The sequence below is a fragment of the Cydia pomonella genome, chromosome 11 (assembly GCF_033807575.1).
Source record: "Cydia pomonella isolate Wapato2018A chromosome 11, ilCydPomo1, whole genome shotgun sequence".
Taxonomy (NCBI): Eukaryota; Metazoa; Arthropoda; class Insecta; order Lepidoptera; family Tortricidae; genus Cydia; species Cydia pomonella.
The window spans coordinates 21,667,022-21,684,341 of NC_084713.1; the positions used below are offsets into that span (position 1 = coordinate 21,667,022).

The following is a 17,320-nucleotide window of genomic DNA, read 5'->3' on the forward strand; positions in this document are numbered from 1 at the left end:
CGTTAGTCAGTAACAATATTGATCAATTCTTATTATTATTTGTTATTAATGTTATTATCCTGTTTATTTTTCTTTATGACGATACCAAATTCAAATAATTTTTAGGCTTACGCAAAGACCAAGAGCAGAGTTTAGCATAAAACCGAAGGTGCACAGTGTCTCAAAACTTTTGTGCATGGCTAAGCTGCAGGAAACACTATGAGGAAACAGCATAGCTCGGAAACGAACAAAAGAAGATACTGTGTTAAAAAGCATATTAGTGAAAAACATGGAAGGATGATTTATTTATTATTTCAGATAACAAATTGCACCTTACAGCTAATGCCTAATGATGATCAGCTTTGAGCCCGTAGTAGGCCAAAGGACGAGCGCCTCTACGGCTGGCCGGGCGCCTAAAATATGCCGAGTTGCTGCAAAGCCGTTATAAAAAGTAAACAGCGAGGCCCCTATGCAGGGCTTTGCATTCGCGTAGGCCGGATGTAAAGTCCTACATATGGCCCGATACCCAAAACATCCCAGCAAGTCGCACTTTTGAGCAAGAACTAAGGCCGAGCAGCAGGCGAGCCGAGATCACATTGGGTCAATTCCAAACTCTGTTCTCCTACAATTCAGCCTTTGCATGGTGGCGCGGCGCGATAGAACGCTCCGGGCCTCCGCCCTTATACGGAGTTCGGCTTACGGCCTCGTTCACACTATGGCATTGGTTTCATTCTAGGCTCTGCTTTACTGCAGCTTGGTCTTCAGCTTCGCACGGGAACGCTACGAAATCGGGTGGTCCGGGGGAAAAGCTCGTGGGGCTCAGCCTTCGGCCTTGTTTTTTGGCTTACTTAGCCATTAGTTCCAACTCACGTTTCACCTATTTTTACAAGCTTTTATTTACCTTAATAATATTGATGTTGTTAAACAGTATCCCTACATGCTTTTATTTAATATGCAATACTCGTAAGTTGTTTTCAAAATCTGCAAACTATTTTTGTGACCATTTGTCAAAATTTGTTGTTAAAAATTGGCATTCTAGGGAAAATACGGTGACAATACACGGTTATCGACCTGATCTGATGATGAAAACCGAAGGTAAGGAGGAAACCTTTATAGAAGAAAGAAACTGTGATAAAATAACACAACTTCATTAAGATTAGGCTCTTTTAAAATGGCAAAATAAAAAAATCGGAATTCTTTAAAATAAATAAATAAGGAAAATACTCCGGATTTTAAATGACGTCATATACCTATAGTTCGTGTCATCCACAAAGATGCGCTTCTTCGTAATCGCATATAGGACAAATCTGCAACTTTTTGGCAATGTAGTAATGTCTACTAATTAATGTCTATAGACAGAACTACTATACTAGTAAAAGGTTGCACAGCACACTTGTAGGTACTATAGGCGATTGGTAGGAGTGGGGCGCGTCTTCGTAGATGACACGAACTACAGAAACAAAAAATGGGTCAAACTAAAAAAAAAATTAAAGAAAAAACATTTTGTATGGGAGGTACCCTATTTTTTATAGTTTTTATTATACTGTTCTGTCGCAATGCTTGATTTATGTATCCATGCCAAATTACAGCTATCTAGCACTAACGATCACGGAGCAAACCCTCGGACAGACGGACATGTTGAAACTATAAGTTTCTAGGTGACTACGAAACCCTAAAAAATACAATGCATAACATGTTAAAATCTAATCGAGAACGAGTAGAAAAAAATTAAGACATGGTAAAAATGTTGTGATGTTACTGAATCCTCGGGGTGCGAGTCTGACTCGCACTTAATCTTTTTTTTTTCAAACCAGGGGGCCCCGCGATCTATTGTGCTAAGGGCCCCGCGCCTTCTTAATCCGCCCCTGGGATTGTCCAAATTCGCCACACCCTTAGATTTTAACGCAGCATAACGTACGACATAACATATAATCAGTTTGGCACTCTACTGACACATCAGGCATAGGTACTACATTTTTCTGTAGACGACCGATTAATTGAAAAATTCAAATACAGATTTGTCGAAATACTTGTACCCTTTACATCTCAAATATGAAAGAACACATATTTTTATTTAAAGAAATTGCAAAGACCCATTTAGAAATTACACCACAAAGTCAACAAACTTTCATGCTCATATGAGAACCCTAGTCCTAAATTTCGCAGTGCATTAGTATATACTGTAATGCTGTGTAATTTTGTTGTTAAAAAAAAATGTTTTACAGTACATATGGTGCTACTTTACCGCACTAGTGCGAAAATTAGCATATTACGTTACTGTGTCGAACATTTAAAGGGCCATATGTACTGTAAAACGTTGTACGATAAATGTGCGAATAGGTAATTCGCAACTCGTGTCGATTTAAAAGTTTTAAAACACTCCCTTCGGTCGTGTTGTAATTTATTGCCACTCGTTACAAATTTCCTATTTTTCGTACTTGTATCGTAAATAACTATTGTCATCAGATCAACTTCTTCTCAATGCTTTTATAGGTAGTACATTTATCCTTGACTATAACATTAATATATTTTATTGTTTATTTCAGAACAACAACACGCCCTCCTGCTCAACTAAACACCTCCTCTCCGTTCTCCGCTCCCGCACCATCCTCCTCCGCCTAACGCTTATCTCCGCCTGCTTCATCTGCCTCTCCTTCGTGTACACCAGCGCCATCATCTACTCAACGGGCATCTTTGGAAACAAGTACTTGAACTACTCTGCGCTGCAGTTAGTGGCGGTGCCCACGCGCATTATTACAGCGCTGACGTTGAACCGCTTTGGAAGAAAAGCGCCAATTTGTGTGGCGTACTGTCTCGCGGGTGTCTGTTTTATTTCCTCCGCGTTTGTGCCGAGCTGTGAGTTAATTTTTATATATAAATATCATCAGTTAAGTATTATCTGTAAGGGCGCTTCGGTTGAAATTATGCCTAGCCTAGCGCGCGCCGCCTCTATAAGGAGTTAGCAAAGCCCCTTGTAGAGGCTTAGGGTGACCTGTCCGGTATTTATATCCCGAGGGTCAATACAGGCAGCCTTCTAGACACCCCACTGGCATGACTTGGGTCAATTATTTTGTTTATAATTAATTTATTTGGGAGTTTCATTATGTTTCTACCAAATTAAAAGGTACACTTGACAGACAACATTCAAAACATTATTACAATATTATATAAGTGGTAGGTTTTATACAAGAATGCCATCCAAAATAAGCATGCACAGCAAAATAAAATAACAACCAGCACGAATTATCCTAAAATTATAACATTATTGATATTTGTGATCTAATTCAATCTATTTCTCTCTGCAGCACTCAGCTGGTTGTCCGTAGTCCTCTACCTGATCGGCAAGATGTGCAACAGCTACGGCATGTTCTCTCTCTACGTTGTCAGCATAGAGATCTTCCCTACCACCGTGAGGAACTCGCTAGCCAACGTGGCGAATACTGTGGGACGCATCGGGGCCATATTGGCCCCACAAGTTCCTCTGCTGGTAAGATACTTTAGTGTTTTTATTTTCATAATTGTCATCAAACCTCCCTTGAGGTTTTTTAAGCAGATCACGCGCTGCCATCATCCATCTATTTTCTGGATTTTAACCAGTTAATCCAGTATGGTTTGTCTGAAACTGATACTAATACATTGCAAAAAGTAATTGCATAAAAATCATCTAGTCGATATGTATTAGCTCGATTAACGACTTAACTCAGACGTTTCTTAAGTTCTGGGGAGCTATAACCACAAAAAAATTGACTCTGGCTGATATAGGGTTATGGTCAACAATAAATAAATAAAAAATTACAAGTTCTTATTAAACTGCAATGTATACATATATAAATTGTACTTATGTAACTATGTTTGTACGGGTCAAATTTTACAAGTTAAATTTGACTAATTTTCCAGTTTCAAGGAAGCTAAAAATTTACACAAATATTTAAGTTGGGTGATAATGCAACACTATAGTACCATCGAGCTGATCTGATGATGGAGACAGGAGGTAGCTATTGGAACTCTGTGATGAAACTGATGAATCAACGCAACTAATTTTGTTTGGAGTTGCTAAAATTGTTTCGATGATTATGCCATAAGGCATTCTCTGCCATTATTTATCACGTTTCACAAGGTATCATCTCCTTTATATCCTTAATGAATAAATATTATTATGCCTTGCAGGAGCAATACATGCACAGCCTGCCCAGCGTAGTGATCGGGCTGGTAGCCTTCATACCTGGTCTGTTAGCTCTCCTGCTACCAGAAACCAGCCGGTCGCCGCTGCCCGACGACATTCAGCAGGCCGAGAAACTCGACCAGACTGAAGAGGACGTTAAAGTTTAAGTGTGGTGACAGTGCGCAAAGGACACCGTAGAGAGCTGAGACATTTAAGCTTGATTCTATAACCGAATTCTCAATTTGTGTTACATTTCTGGGTCAACCTAAAAGAGGTCCAATAGGGTGCACAGCGGATCAACCGCATACTTGTAGTCTTTATAAGGATTTTCTATTTTATCATGACTTTGTCTCGTATCAAAGACGGAGCCTGAAATTTGAGAAGATTATCAAAGTTCTGAACGTCCAACTACAAGTATATGGCCCCAGTCCGTTGTGTGCGCTAACATATTCTTCCTAGTCATTCTCTTTTGTTTCAAGATGTCCATGTCACCTGATAAAGATAGAGACTACATTTAGAGATCCTCTCAAGTCCAATTGGGTGATTTAGAGACAGATAGATTCACAGATTCCAGAAGGTTTTCAGACAAAGACGCCAATCAGCGTCTCCAGGAATGTAACAAATTCGAATTTTCCAGCTCCTGAAATGGAGATTTAAGAGGATCGGCCAAATAAAGTGACAGTGCTATGGACACATTTGAAGTGGGATTCTCAGTGCCTGTAATTTATAAATAAGTAAGTCGTTTAGTCGATTCACACACTGGCATCGCGATATGACGCGGCAAGTGGATTTTAAGAGTTAGATGTCCGCAGTGTGATGTTTACATATTTAATCATCATAATGTTAAATCAGAGTGAATTTAGATAGGAATATTATACGGTAATTAGATGAAGAGATTCAAGTTAGGCTGGAACAGAGCCTTAGCAAATTAGATTGTAAGTGATATTGACTGTGCCAAAATAAAGATATTATTGTACGATATGTTGCTCAAATGGAGATATTAACTAAAGAGTGTAGGGTCTAAGCCAGCTTTAGGTATTGAATGTGCCCTGAGATTTGTGATATTAAAGTGGTTTATTTTTGTATTTTTTTTACTTTAAACGCGCTAAGTTATGCTACATATTGCATGTAGTTCTAACGGTGGGCACTCGCTAAGATTTGAGATGTATAATGTATGTGTAAAATGAAACGATACCCATAATTCAAATACAATTTGTGTATCGTTTAGAGCAGGTACTTTTTCGTTGATAATAATAATGAAGCACAATTATACGATTACGCACACTTAAGGTCCTTTCGGATGGTCAACGTTAATTGTCAATTTCCTTGACACATTGCGTTGCCACATATATGAAGTGTAGAAAAACATACACACCGAATTGATAACCTCCTCCTTTTGAAATCTTGAAGTCGGTTAAAAAAGGAGCAAAATCGCTATCAAAGAGAATTTGAAATAGAGGTGAATTGTCAAAGAAAACTTTGTAGCCACGTAAATTTACTGCCATCTTTAGACACGTGATTAAAACTTTTAGAACGCCATTTAACATTGATCCTTATTCTTTCACTGATATGTGTTAAATATCTAATATATCAAAGGCCAAATGGCGGCGTCGTTTCTAGCGGTACCACAACTTTTAGCCTATGCCCGGTAAGATGGCGCCACTTTTTGATATTGTAAAAAAAATAATCTAAACCGTTCTCCATCTCGTTTTCAACAATAATATTTAAATTGATTCTATGTACCACTATAATGCTATTATCATTTGTATATAATTATAATGTAAAATAATTTATACACAATTTTTCCGAACTTATATTGGCCGTCGTTTCACACGAGACCAATCATTTTCCTCGGATAAAATGGGTTGTTTAAACTGTGCTCTACTTGTACAATTTACTATTTTGTTACTAGTATTGCTTGCTATCAAAATTATTTAAAACCTGACAAAATAACTAAACATAAGAATCTTGAATTGAATTAAATTTTTATATCTAGTACCTATTCAAATCATCGTCATGCCAAAAGTATTGTTATATCTAGCTAAGTACGAAATCCTATGCAATATGTAAGTTGTACATATAGTTATTGTTGAATATTTAATACATTGATTAAGCAAAACCTACGTTTGATTTTTTTCTTGGTCGTAAATTATGATTATATTCCTTATATTTAAGGTAGGTAACCGTTCTAGCGTTTGATAACAATGATAACTTATTATTTTGGAGTGTGGAATTAAGAGGAGTGGCATCTCTTATGGTAGAACTGTTGCAAAAGTGTCCAGCTGTCAGCTATAAATAATAGTACCAAATCTCCAGAGTAGCGCTAGAGTAGCTAAGAACCTAGGCGTTATTGACGGAGTGAATTGCACTGTCTATGATTTGATTGTTCAAGTACTCTAAGTATTGTAGCGCCACCTATTTAAAGTTTTTTGATGACACTTTTTGGTACATGGAGATTTCGTTCCTTATCTCCACCTTCCGTACTTATTCTATTCCAATATTTGACAGCCTATTTGTTACCTCCATTGCTCGAAATTTAAATTGAAGGTTACAATGTTACGCACGTTGTAATATTACGATTACAATAAATGTTTAAAGTTATTCTGTGGAATTCCGAATACCTACAATTTAATTATTAAATAATAAGTGCGTTGTGTTATCTAACTGATTATTTAAATAATTGATTACTTGTTAATTGAGATAACTTTTCTTGTTTATTTTTTTTATATCCTTGTACAGTCAGCATCAAAAGTAACGGATCAAACAAGGTGTCAAAAGTTTCTACCATTCTGTAACAGCTTAACAAAACCATCAGATTTGTTTGATTCTGTGTGTAGAATAATTAAGACTGTAAAGGATATACTTTAGAACATTCATTTTAGAGATTTATCTTTATTTGGAAAAGTTATCCGGAATATCACATACTTTTGGCGCGTTGTTTCATCCGCTACTATTGATGCTGACTGTACCTTCATGTGTCAAGAGACGTAGAACACCCGTATGGATGTGGTATATAATTCAACTTAAAAACTTGATTTCGGTTTGTGAATAACCGATAAATATTAAATTAATTTTAGATCCAAAATAAACAATTAATGAAATCTACTCACTACAAGATAGGAAGTAAACAATAAATAAAACCTACTCACTACTAATCTACTCAAACATTTAAAAATTGCATTATGAGCTTCGAGGTGACTGTTAATCTTACAATAAAATCGCTTTTAAATATTAGAAGTAACGGTTGTAGCACATCACTATTTATAAGACGTAAAAAACCAGCAATATATGAAATGTCATTTTAGTCTACGGGATAAAAAAAAATAGACTATACTGGAAATAAAAATATCCCACTAGTTACCACCAAAATTTGGTTATCATTCAATAGTAATAAAAACAGTATAAACCTCCAAAACACGCAAAGCTGACAAAGGGCTGAAGACCGCCAGGCTGAAGCCCAGGCGGGTCTTTTTGGTTAGAATTTATAAAACTGTCACCTTAAGAAAAATATTATATAATTATTGATTTGTAATAAATACATTATTATTATAAGATTAAAGCTAATAGTCTTATAGTAGAGAGAATCAGCTGGTCTGCTTGACCTTGGGCGTCTGTCCAAGAGCCTCTGCCTCCGCCAAGGTGTCGGGCATAGTTGTGCCAAGGGTCTCAGGCTGCGTTAGCACCAGCAGGCCCGCGATCACGCCCAAGGTTCCAAACATCAAGGATGGGATGCCCTCCCAGTACACCATCTGAACAAGATTGTGTCACTTATTTATACACCGACATAGATGTTATATAAGAAAAAGTGACTAAATCCTGTATTGACCTAGTCCAGACTCATAAATCTAGAAATTCTGGTGACGATTTTGGTATACATTAGCTAAAAGCTTTTAGTGTCAAACGATACTCCAATAGAATGCTACTGTGTACACAGATTTTCAAACCTTTGTTTCTAGTTTAACAGCATTGCGCTATGACCTTATTATTTTAAGCAAGGTAAACATGGAGAAGATCGTCTATAAGGGAAGATCATCTACTCTTTCGACGCTTTTAACTTTAGTGTTCAAACACATACTCCAATTACTCCGCTTGCAGAAGGCCGATAGAGCATAAGGAGGTAAGCTCTTCCTTTCTGCGTCTGAGCGAAGTACGTCTATAAATACCAACGTCTGCCCAGTAATTATGTCTTTTCCACATCGTCCTCAAGCAGAACTCACCAGAGCCGGCGTAAGTGGTGCAGTGATCGAACCAATGCGACCAATCATAGACGAGAACGCGAGCAGCGTGTGACGGAACTGCGTAGGATACAGCTCCGATGTGAACAGATACAGCGACGTGAACACCACGGAGATACCGAACTTTCCCACCAGGAAGAGAATCAGGCCGAAGGTCGCTAGTTCTGAAAACAAATGTTAATGATGTACAATTAAGAGAGAATAGAACGTGGTCGTTCATACAAAAGGAGAAAACGTTTTACCACTTCCAGATATTTTACATTTTCCATGATTTTTAGTATGTTAATGACACAAGGAAAAACTAGGTTTATAGGTTTTCCTTTTTTTTTTCAATATTAAAAAAAAATTAAGCGGAACCTATTAAACCTAGAATTTATTAGGCTGAAGCGATCGACATCAAAATCAAAGTGATTTGTTAAGATTTAGTTAGTGGAAAACGTTTTCACCCGAAATGGAATTTCATAGAAGAATTACCGTTAATTCGTTAGATTAAAAAAGCTATTATTTTCTCTTAAATCAAAAATATTGTATGCACACACTTTATTATGATATCATCGTCATTATCATACTGGAGTGAGGCGTTAGGTTAGTACACACAACGTAAGTCGGTTAAATACTGAACTGCTTAATTGAAGATTTACAGGGTTTTTATACGAGTAATAGTCATCTACGTTCTTTGATATTTAGTTGACATTTACAAATGTATAAACAATTACATCCTTATTCATAAACGTGTACTAAAGTTACCATGCCGTTAATCATCGTTTGTCCCTTTCCATCATACCAATACGTCGGAAAGGGACAAACGATGATTAGCGGCGTCGTAACTTAAGTACACGTTTATGAATAAGGGGGTTATTATTTAAGTCCTTCAATTAGGTCTTAAACCTTTTCATACGTTGAAACTCTACGTCATGCCTACACTACAATACAATATATGATTAGCGTATGTACTTATAATGAACTTACAACTGCTCAAACACTTACAAATGATTCAGAAACACACAATTTACAAATACATTACAAACATAATAAAACGAAAGTACATTTAATTACCTAACAGAAAAAAAAACTCTAAACACAAAAAATGGATTTACTTGCTTAGAGTGAAGTGTATACACTTCACTCTTTCAAGCACATTCGAGCAGGTGCTTTGTTTTGGAAACTAAAATCAGTAGTTTTTTTTTTCATTTATGTTATAATTATTTTTTCCGCTCGACTCAGTTATGACATTGTCCATAAACGAGAGACAGTTTGTTTAATTTGATACCTAAAGTCCAACACTACTGAAAGCTGCAACATTAACGCCATCTGTGTTAAGTTTTGCGCGTGCTTATTGATAAAGCAAATCATGGACAAAACATGGTAGGACTACAGTGAGCTTTTTGTGTAAGATCATCATCATTATTTTGATATCATTGATTACTTAATTGAAAAAAAACTTTGTTTTTTACAGAAATTATCAGTTTATTCAATGGAACTTGTGAAATTACTTGATCCCATTGTTGTTATCGATAATGAAGATTATGATAATGATAATTACCTATGATAATATTATTTACATATTTTCACAGATATTATGCTACAAAAAAGTTAGGTAGTTTGGACAAAGAAATAATCTTCTAATATGTAGTTCCTTATTAACTCATTTCGCCTGGAGATTACCGATGCCACAGGCTGACTAATAAATAAACACTTAAAACTTAGAACATCTCTTACGATGTTAGAGTTTTAAAAAAACTTACCATTGTTATCAATGAAGGCGAATATAATGTTGCAAGCGGCGGCCAAGAAGAAACCACAACTGAGCGTAGCCTTCCTTCCAACGCGATTCAACACCAACGCAGCAGTGTAGTAGCCAGGAATCTCGATGGCACAGACGAGAATGTAGTTGAGGTACATATTGCCTGCGAGGCCGGTGGAGTTGATGGACAGGCCGTAGTAAACGAAGGTGGTGGTGATCCACCAGACGGGAGTAGTCAAGACCCGTCGAAGGAGGATGCGGGACTTGAAGATCGTCTTGAAGAGACCATCGGTATTGCCGGTCTGAGGAAAAATGTCTCAGATAAAGGAAAATACAGGTAGGTCAGGTAGTCAGGCTAGAATTGTAGAAAAAGCTCAAAGACATTTTCAAAATATTTAAAGACACAGCATAGGAGCATTGTCCATTTCATTGTGCTAGTAAAAAATGCGCAGTCTTATTTCTAAAATGGTTTATAAACAGCAGTTTAACATCCAAGCTAATTTTCACATTGCTACTGCTTAGGACGCTTACAGTCAAGGAATTTGATTTGTGTGCTGCTTTGTGATCTCATATTATTCTTACTATGACAAGAATAAAGTGAAGAGAATAGAAAGTGGCACAAGTCCCAACTCACTAGATTTAAATAGAAAAATCAACTTACCTCATTTACGGCCACTGGCGCGGGCGTCAACAACGCCTGCATAGACTTCTCACTAATCTCCTTCCTGTTCACCTTTGAAACCCTTTCTAGAACCTCTTTAGCTTCCACAAACTTCTCTTTAGCGAGCAGCCATCTGACGCTTTCTCTCAGCACCCAGTAATATGCGATAATTAGGAAGCAGGGGATGTGGAGGACCATGATCATGTAACGCCAGGGCTGAACCAGCCACGCTATGCTGCCGAGGATGACTTGCCCGACAGCAAACATAGAGGAGCAAGTTGCGCTTGTTATTACTCGATATTTGGGGCCCACCAGTTCAGCAGCTACAGAATACAATTATTAGATATAAGAATGCCAATAACGGTACGCAGAGATTATAGATTCATAGCAGACACGATCTGTTTCAAAATATATTATATGAATGACTTTAGATATCTTAACTTTCGGGTAAAGCAAAGAAAGTCGCTGCTACTTCGTAAAGACGATTCTAATAAACCCATACTTAGCGCATGAGGGTTCATTGTTTTATCACCTGGTTCCTATAATCTACTTCCATCATCAGATCAGCTTTAGTGAGCAGCAGAAGTGAGTTTACAGTACTAACACGACAATTTTTAAGCAAAAATCTTACCAAAGATATAAGAAGAACTGAATGTGCCAGCGCCAAAAGTAGTCTGCAGCAGTTGCAATGCGAGATACATGGGGTAGTTGACAGAGAAGGCTCTGATGAGACCGAACAGGGCCAGGTTAAACACGCTGATGACGAGGGCCACGCGTCTGCCATATTTGTCGGACACGAAGCCGGTGATGGGAAGGACCAGTAGGGTGCCCACGCTGCTGAGTGTACCGGCCAGTGCTCGTAGCCATTCGTTGCAGCCTAAGTCAAACTGCAAAAAAGATGTTTAATTAGAAGTACAAAGCAATATTACGACCACGAACTATTATCTTCTGTATCCTTTCAAGATGGACTGATAATATATTGTAAATTCACGGGCTGGATCCAGTTGGTATTTCTGTTGAAGTTGGTTCACTTAAGATGCATTAAGAAGTAAAATCAATAGTTCAAAGGCAATGGTTTAAAACGAAACACCAGTCCATCGAAAAATTCTCATTACTTTAAGTACTTATGTCTAAATTCCTGGCAAATTTTGAATTTCAAATTCTGGTCCCGAAGATACATACATAAGTAATCTGCGCGTGCATTAAAAAAAACTTATTTAAATGTAACACCAACTTACATCATACACAACAGAGTTGGTCCTATCGTACACAAAACCATCACACTCCTGAGTAGCCCCCTGGTTAAAGATATTAGCAGGGCAGGACTGTGGAGAGCCACTTCCACCTAAGGGTATGTAGCGCTCGCAACTCTGAGGGTTTCCGTTGCTATCAGCTGGGACTGCGTTGAGAATCCAATTTGGACGGTAGTCGTGGAAGGCGCCAGGGACCTCGCCGCATTCTGGGATCACGCATCTGCAGATAAAATTGCATTTCTTACACGGGTACTTTTTGATCCACCCTCGTATGTATAAAATAAAGAAAAATTAATGGTATATACAATCATATAAAAATGCTACTTATATTAAAATTAAAAACTAATCTAAATAAAAATATATATATATATCTAAATAGGGCATTGGGCCAAAGATGCTGGCAGCATTCCCTCGCTGAATGGCAATACTTATGCGCTGCGAGAGAAAGCTGCCAGCTCTCTGGTCACCGGTAGAATCAATGAGCATTTTACTTAATTCTTTGAATAGAACCTTGGCGCTTGTATCCCACGGCCCTAGCGTCTCAACTCCAAATACCACAAAGTGGTCTTTGGAGTTCTTCTTTTTGGTTTCAGCCGCCTCGGCAGCTGCCCCAGCACTGGTCGAAGTTATCGAATTGCATTGGTGAAGTATGTGATATATACAAATAATAAATTTCAAAACTCAAAACAAATAAAATCAAATTTAAATTCTGGCGTTCGTTTATTGTCAAAACTAAAACATTCATGTCGTATGGCATAGGTGTCAAAAAAGTCCAACATCTGATAAGGCTTGTGCTGCGAGTACTTAGATAAAAATTATATTCATTCAACTAGTCTGAAACGGTTGAAAAAAATGTATATAAGTATTTAATATTCATTATTGTCACTGATTTGACACACATTAGCTCAATCGCTAAAGCTTAATGTAATTAATTATATTTTTAATATCTTAAAAATACTTACCTGTGTGGCACAGCAGCGGCCGAAAAAATATACTCGCTCATGAACGCAGACATGATGATAGGGATGGAGACAAGTAGAAGATTGTAGAGCTGGAACCTTCCGAACTGTCCCAATTCGTTAACCAACACCCAATCCAGATCTATTACTGGTGGGTCAGGGCGACTGGGCCTACCAGAATCCGGGCCATCTGGGTTTTTGAAGTCTAGACCTGGGACAGCTATCGGGGGGCCAGGAAAACCTGGCCTACCTGGTCCTGGTGGGCCTTCAGGACCTGGTGGGCCTTCAAAACCTGGTGCGCCTTCAGGACCTGGCGGGCCTTCAAGTCCTTTGTGAGGCTCTGGACCTTTTGATGACCTTTCAGGACTCTCATGGCCCACTCCTGGTGAACCTGTGTCTTTACTATCAGGTCCTGGAATTGAACCATTTGGGCCATCTTCGACAGTCACTCCATCCATGGTTGAAAGGTACGCCCGCACCCGCGGACTTTACTGCAATGGCGGTAAGCCCGCTGACCCGATAAGTAGGTAATTAAGTTATCGGGTTATCGGAATTTCGGATTTGGTCACGTGCAGGATAGCGTTGAAGGTTTGCTACACTAGTTGATTGACCACTGTTTGTGGTGTGATACTTAATAACTTTTATATGAGATGATTAGTAAATTAAAACAAAAACAACACGATACGGAGATAAAAACACTCAAAAATAAACCTCACGTCCAATGCCGAACGAAGTATTCGAAACTTGTCGCGTTAAATATGATTTCAATTTGTTTGCTATAAACACAATGCGTTCTCAATTAATATATATGCTTTAATGATAATTATTAATCGGTTTACGAACTGTGAATGCGACACAAGAACAATGGTGCAATCATTTTAATCTGTCGCATTTCTTTGTCCGTAGAAAAATTCCAGTCTTATCAATTGCTGTGAATGAGTTTTTAAATCGATGATAATGAATTACTGTATAACAGAAATATTACTTTCCTGATTCGCGAAACAATAACATGCTAGTCAATCACTGTTCACCCGTTATACTTACTTGCGTATTTTTAGATGTAATTAATGTTTCCATCCTCCCATCGGAAAAATAAATACGCAAATCAATATAACAAACCACCACCAAAAGTACAAAACTCGACACGTGTATCGTCTCTCTACGAGGCATCATAAGGCCGGTTGTAGATGTCCGGTATCCACCTCTACACCTCTGGGTCGATAAGACCAAAGAGAATTTGAAATAGAGGTGGATTATCAAAGAAAATAACCGGGCATAGGCCAAAAGTTGTTGCGCAATCGCTCGAAACGATGCCGCCATTTATTAGATTACCTTAGGCCTCTGATTTATTAGATGGCGCCACTTTTTGATATTTAACAAATTGAACACATATCAGTGAAAGGATAATGATAAAAGTCATATGGCGTTCTAAAACTATTAACTAGCAAGTTGCTGGAGCATCACTTTCTATAGGAGTTAGAAGATTTAGTAACTTTTTAGTACTTTGGAGGACAATTTCTCCCAATAGGTTGAGTTTGGGCAGCTAAAAAAAATACGTGTCCGTTATTTTAGACTACTCTATAACATATATAAATATAAATCAAATCGGAACCGGACAGTTGGGTACCTTTCCTTGTTAGTAACGAAGGTAAAGTTCGTGTCATTCACGATGACGCGCAGATTTGTCAAATCTAACCTTTAATAACATAACAATACGAGTCAACCATACGTCTTCGTGAATGACACGATCTACATATTTACCTTAACATCATAACCTTTTTTAAATTTCCTAATAATAAGTATATAATTTCGCATGACTTCAGATAGAATGGCATATAGACATAAGGTCGCCAACCTCCGGGATGGAGAAGGCACTTAAAGAAGAAGAAGAACAATAAGTAATTGACGTCTCTCGCATTTTATTGCACGTATAAAATATGACTTATAGTAATCTTCTTCCTCGCGTTGTCCCGGCATTTTGCCACGGCTCATGGGAGCCTGGGGCAACTAATCCCATGATTTGGCGTAGGCACTAGTTTTACGAAAGCGACTGCCATCTGACCTTCCAACTATGTAAACTATACCTTGTTGGGATTAGTCCGGTTTCCTCACGATGTTTTCCTTCACCGAAACGCGACTGGTAAATATCAAATGATATTTCGTACATAAGTTCCGAAAAACTCATTGATACGAGCCGGGGTTTGAACCCGCGACCTCCAGATTGCAAGTCGCACGCTCTTACCGCTAGGCCACCAGCGCTTTTTAGCTAGGCCACCAGCGCTTTTTGATTATGATATTACATTGATATTACATGTATCGTACAAAGTTTTACAGTACATATGGCCCTTTAAATGTTCGACATAGTAACGTAATATGCTAATTTTCGCACTAGTGTGGTAAAGTAGCACCATATGTACTGTAATATGATTTTAAGTAATGTAAATATTCAATTATGTTGCTGTAAGTGAGTGCAACATTCGCCGATAAACGTTATGTTTGGCGAAATATTATGTAAATATATATTGTACCAACTTTTTTTTGGATAAAAAAAAAAAAAAAAAAAAATCAAAACAAACATACATACTACATTTTTATACAGACAATACATATCCGCACGTGCTTTATCAACAATATTAACTATTTACCTTAATTATATGTACAAACACTTTGCTCCATTGTATTAAGGCGTATATTACCGTAACAAGTTACCGAAGGCAACAAAAAAATTATGGGCGATTTGATAATCAGGTGATTAAGATAATATTTTACAGTATTCGATATAAGGATACTATTTAGTTTATTATCAATGCACGACTACATACGTAGCAAGGTCGTCTGTAATGATAAATAGTAGTAATTATCATATATTGCTAAATTAAAATTAATTATTCTTTAGTCAAGTAGGCACTTTTGAATAATCCTACAAAAGATACAAATATGATCTTAATTATCAGATCAATTTTATGATATATGTATGTATGTATGTATGTCACTTTATTGCACATAAACAGGTTAACATAAAACTTTATTATATTTATTTATTTAATATTTATTAACAACGTATTTAATTTAACATACACAATTAATAGCTATATTATCAAAAAACTAAGCCTAAATTAGCCTGAGGCATTGTTCCCAGGAATCTGGCCGCGTTCCCTCTCTGCACAGTGAGGCTAAGTTTTTGTGCGAAAAAAGCGCCAGCTCGTAGGTCGCCAGACTAGTTTAGTAGAAATTTCTTTTACTAGTTTCTTGGTGTCGGACGACCAAGGACCGAAAGTTTCCATCGCAAGTGCCGCAAATACATAATTACTTTTTAAAAATGCATATTTGCGACACTTGGCAATTTGGGCGTCGTCTGCTGCCGTCCCCGGCTTCCTGGCAGAGCGCCGGAGATGAGATGGGGCCAGCCGGCCATAAAACAGACAAAACTAAACAAGAAAAACAAATGTTATGTACAAAGGCGAACTTATCCCTAAAAGGGATCTCTTAATGATATAATAGATAGATAGATAGATAATCCGTTTATTTGTTTGCCACAATACACACAGGAAATACAATTAATAAAATGACAAAAAAAAAACAGATGATACAAAATTATACGAGAGAAATACACATTTATACAAAATAGAAGTAGAAATAGAAAAAAAAAATACATTTAAATAATACTGTTCCATACATAAAGGAAATGTTGTGTGCGTCGCAGCAAAACAAAAAGGTTCTGGCTCAGTATTACGCTTCACCCTATGGGAGAGGCACTGATATTCTGCCAGGACCAGATCACGTCAACCAAGATACAGTGTAGAATATGCAATATTCAAAGTTAGTACTTACCTAAATACCTTGTTTATAAAACTAGTGACATAATTATCATTGAAAGTGAGTACTTGCAAAGTTATGATATTGAAGTGTCAGTGTGATTAGCATGCTTAATTAATACGTAGTGTCAAGTGTAATTATAAGAAGAAAATCATTTTATATATATTATGAATTACTAAAACCAAATAAAATAATAGTATTAGTGAAGACTAAATTCGGTAATCAGCAACCAGGTAACCATGAGGGACTCCCAAAGTTTGTTTCTCCAAAAGGTATTTTTTTAAATGAAATTTAAAAGATTGCTTGGTTTTCATATGACGAATAGGTGGAGGAATATTGTTAATATAATATATCATTGTATATAAATGTACTAGACAAATGTAGAAGAGCGGGGCTTCCTGTCACAGGTATTATACATACTTACTAGGAAGTCCCAACCATGAATGTGTTATGTTGTATACTATTTAACGAAATAAATGCTTTTTGATTTGATTTTGATTTTTTGAATATA

General features: G+C 37.2%; 2 protein-coding genes across 4 annotated transcripts in view; one reads left to right on the forward strand and one right to left on the reverse strand.

Moving 5' to 3' along the window:
* The window catches only part of LOC133522500 (organic cation transporter protein-like), an 82,781-nt gene extending 76,517 nt beyond the window's left edge, over window positions 1–6,264 (forward strand). For all 3 annotated transcript variants that reach the window (XM_061857855.1, XM_061857853.1, XM_061857854.1), the window contains exons 8-10: window positions 2,526–2,835; window positions 3,285–3,466; window positions 4,147–6,264. In XM_061857855.1, coding sequence (XP_061713839.1) covers window positions 2,526–2,835; window positions 3,285–3,466; window positions 4,147–4,308 — 654 coding nt within the window. In that variant the 3' untranslated portion in view covers window positions 4,309–6,264. The remainder of the gene's footprint in view (window positions 1–2,525; window positions 2,836–3,284; window positions 3,467–4,146) is intronic.
* Window positions 6,265–7,639: 1,375 nt separating this feature from the next.
* LOC133522496 (solute carrier family 22 member 13-like) lies at window positions 7,640–14,158 on the reverse strand. The gene is made up of 7 exons (XM_061857848.1): window positions 12,997–14,158; window positions 12,020–12,254; window positions 11,413–11,668; window positions 10,782–11,104; window positions 10,122–10,422; window positions 8,359–8,540; window positions 7,640–7,890 (listed from the first exon to the last, which is right to left on the reverse strand). Exons 1-7 carry the CDS (start codon window positions 13,449–13,451, stop codon window positions 7,726–7,728), a joined length of 1,917 nt encoding a protein of 638 aa, XP_061713832.1. The 5' UTR covers window positions 13,452–14,158; the 3' UTR covers window positions 7,640–7,725.
* Window positions 14,159–17,320: the final 3,162 nt, after the last annotated feature.

What these genes read in the sequence shown, in the direction of transcription:
- LOC133522496 (XM_061857848.1), bottom strand. Translation starts at nt 13,451, where the DNA reads ATGGATGGAGTGACTGTCGAAGATGGCCCAAATGGTTCAATTCCAGGA. An exon ending in CGCCAGTGGCCGTAAATGAG is followed by an intron (nt 10,423 to 10,781) that starts GTAAGTTGATTT and finishes ATTTTTCCTCAG; the next exon opens with ACCGGCAATACCGATGGTCT. An exon ending in CGCCTTCATTGATAACAATG is followed by an intron (nt 8,541 to 10,121) that starts GTAAGTTTTTTT and finishes ATTTGTTTTCAG; the next exon opens with AACTAGCGACCTTCGGCCTG.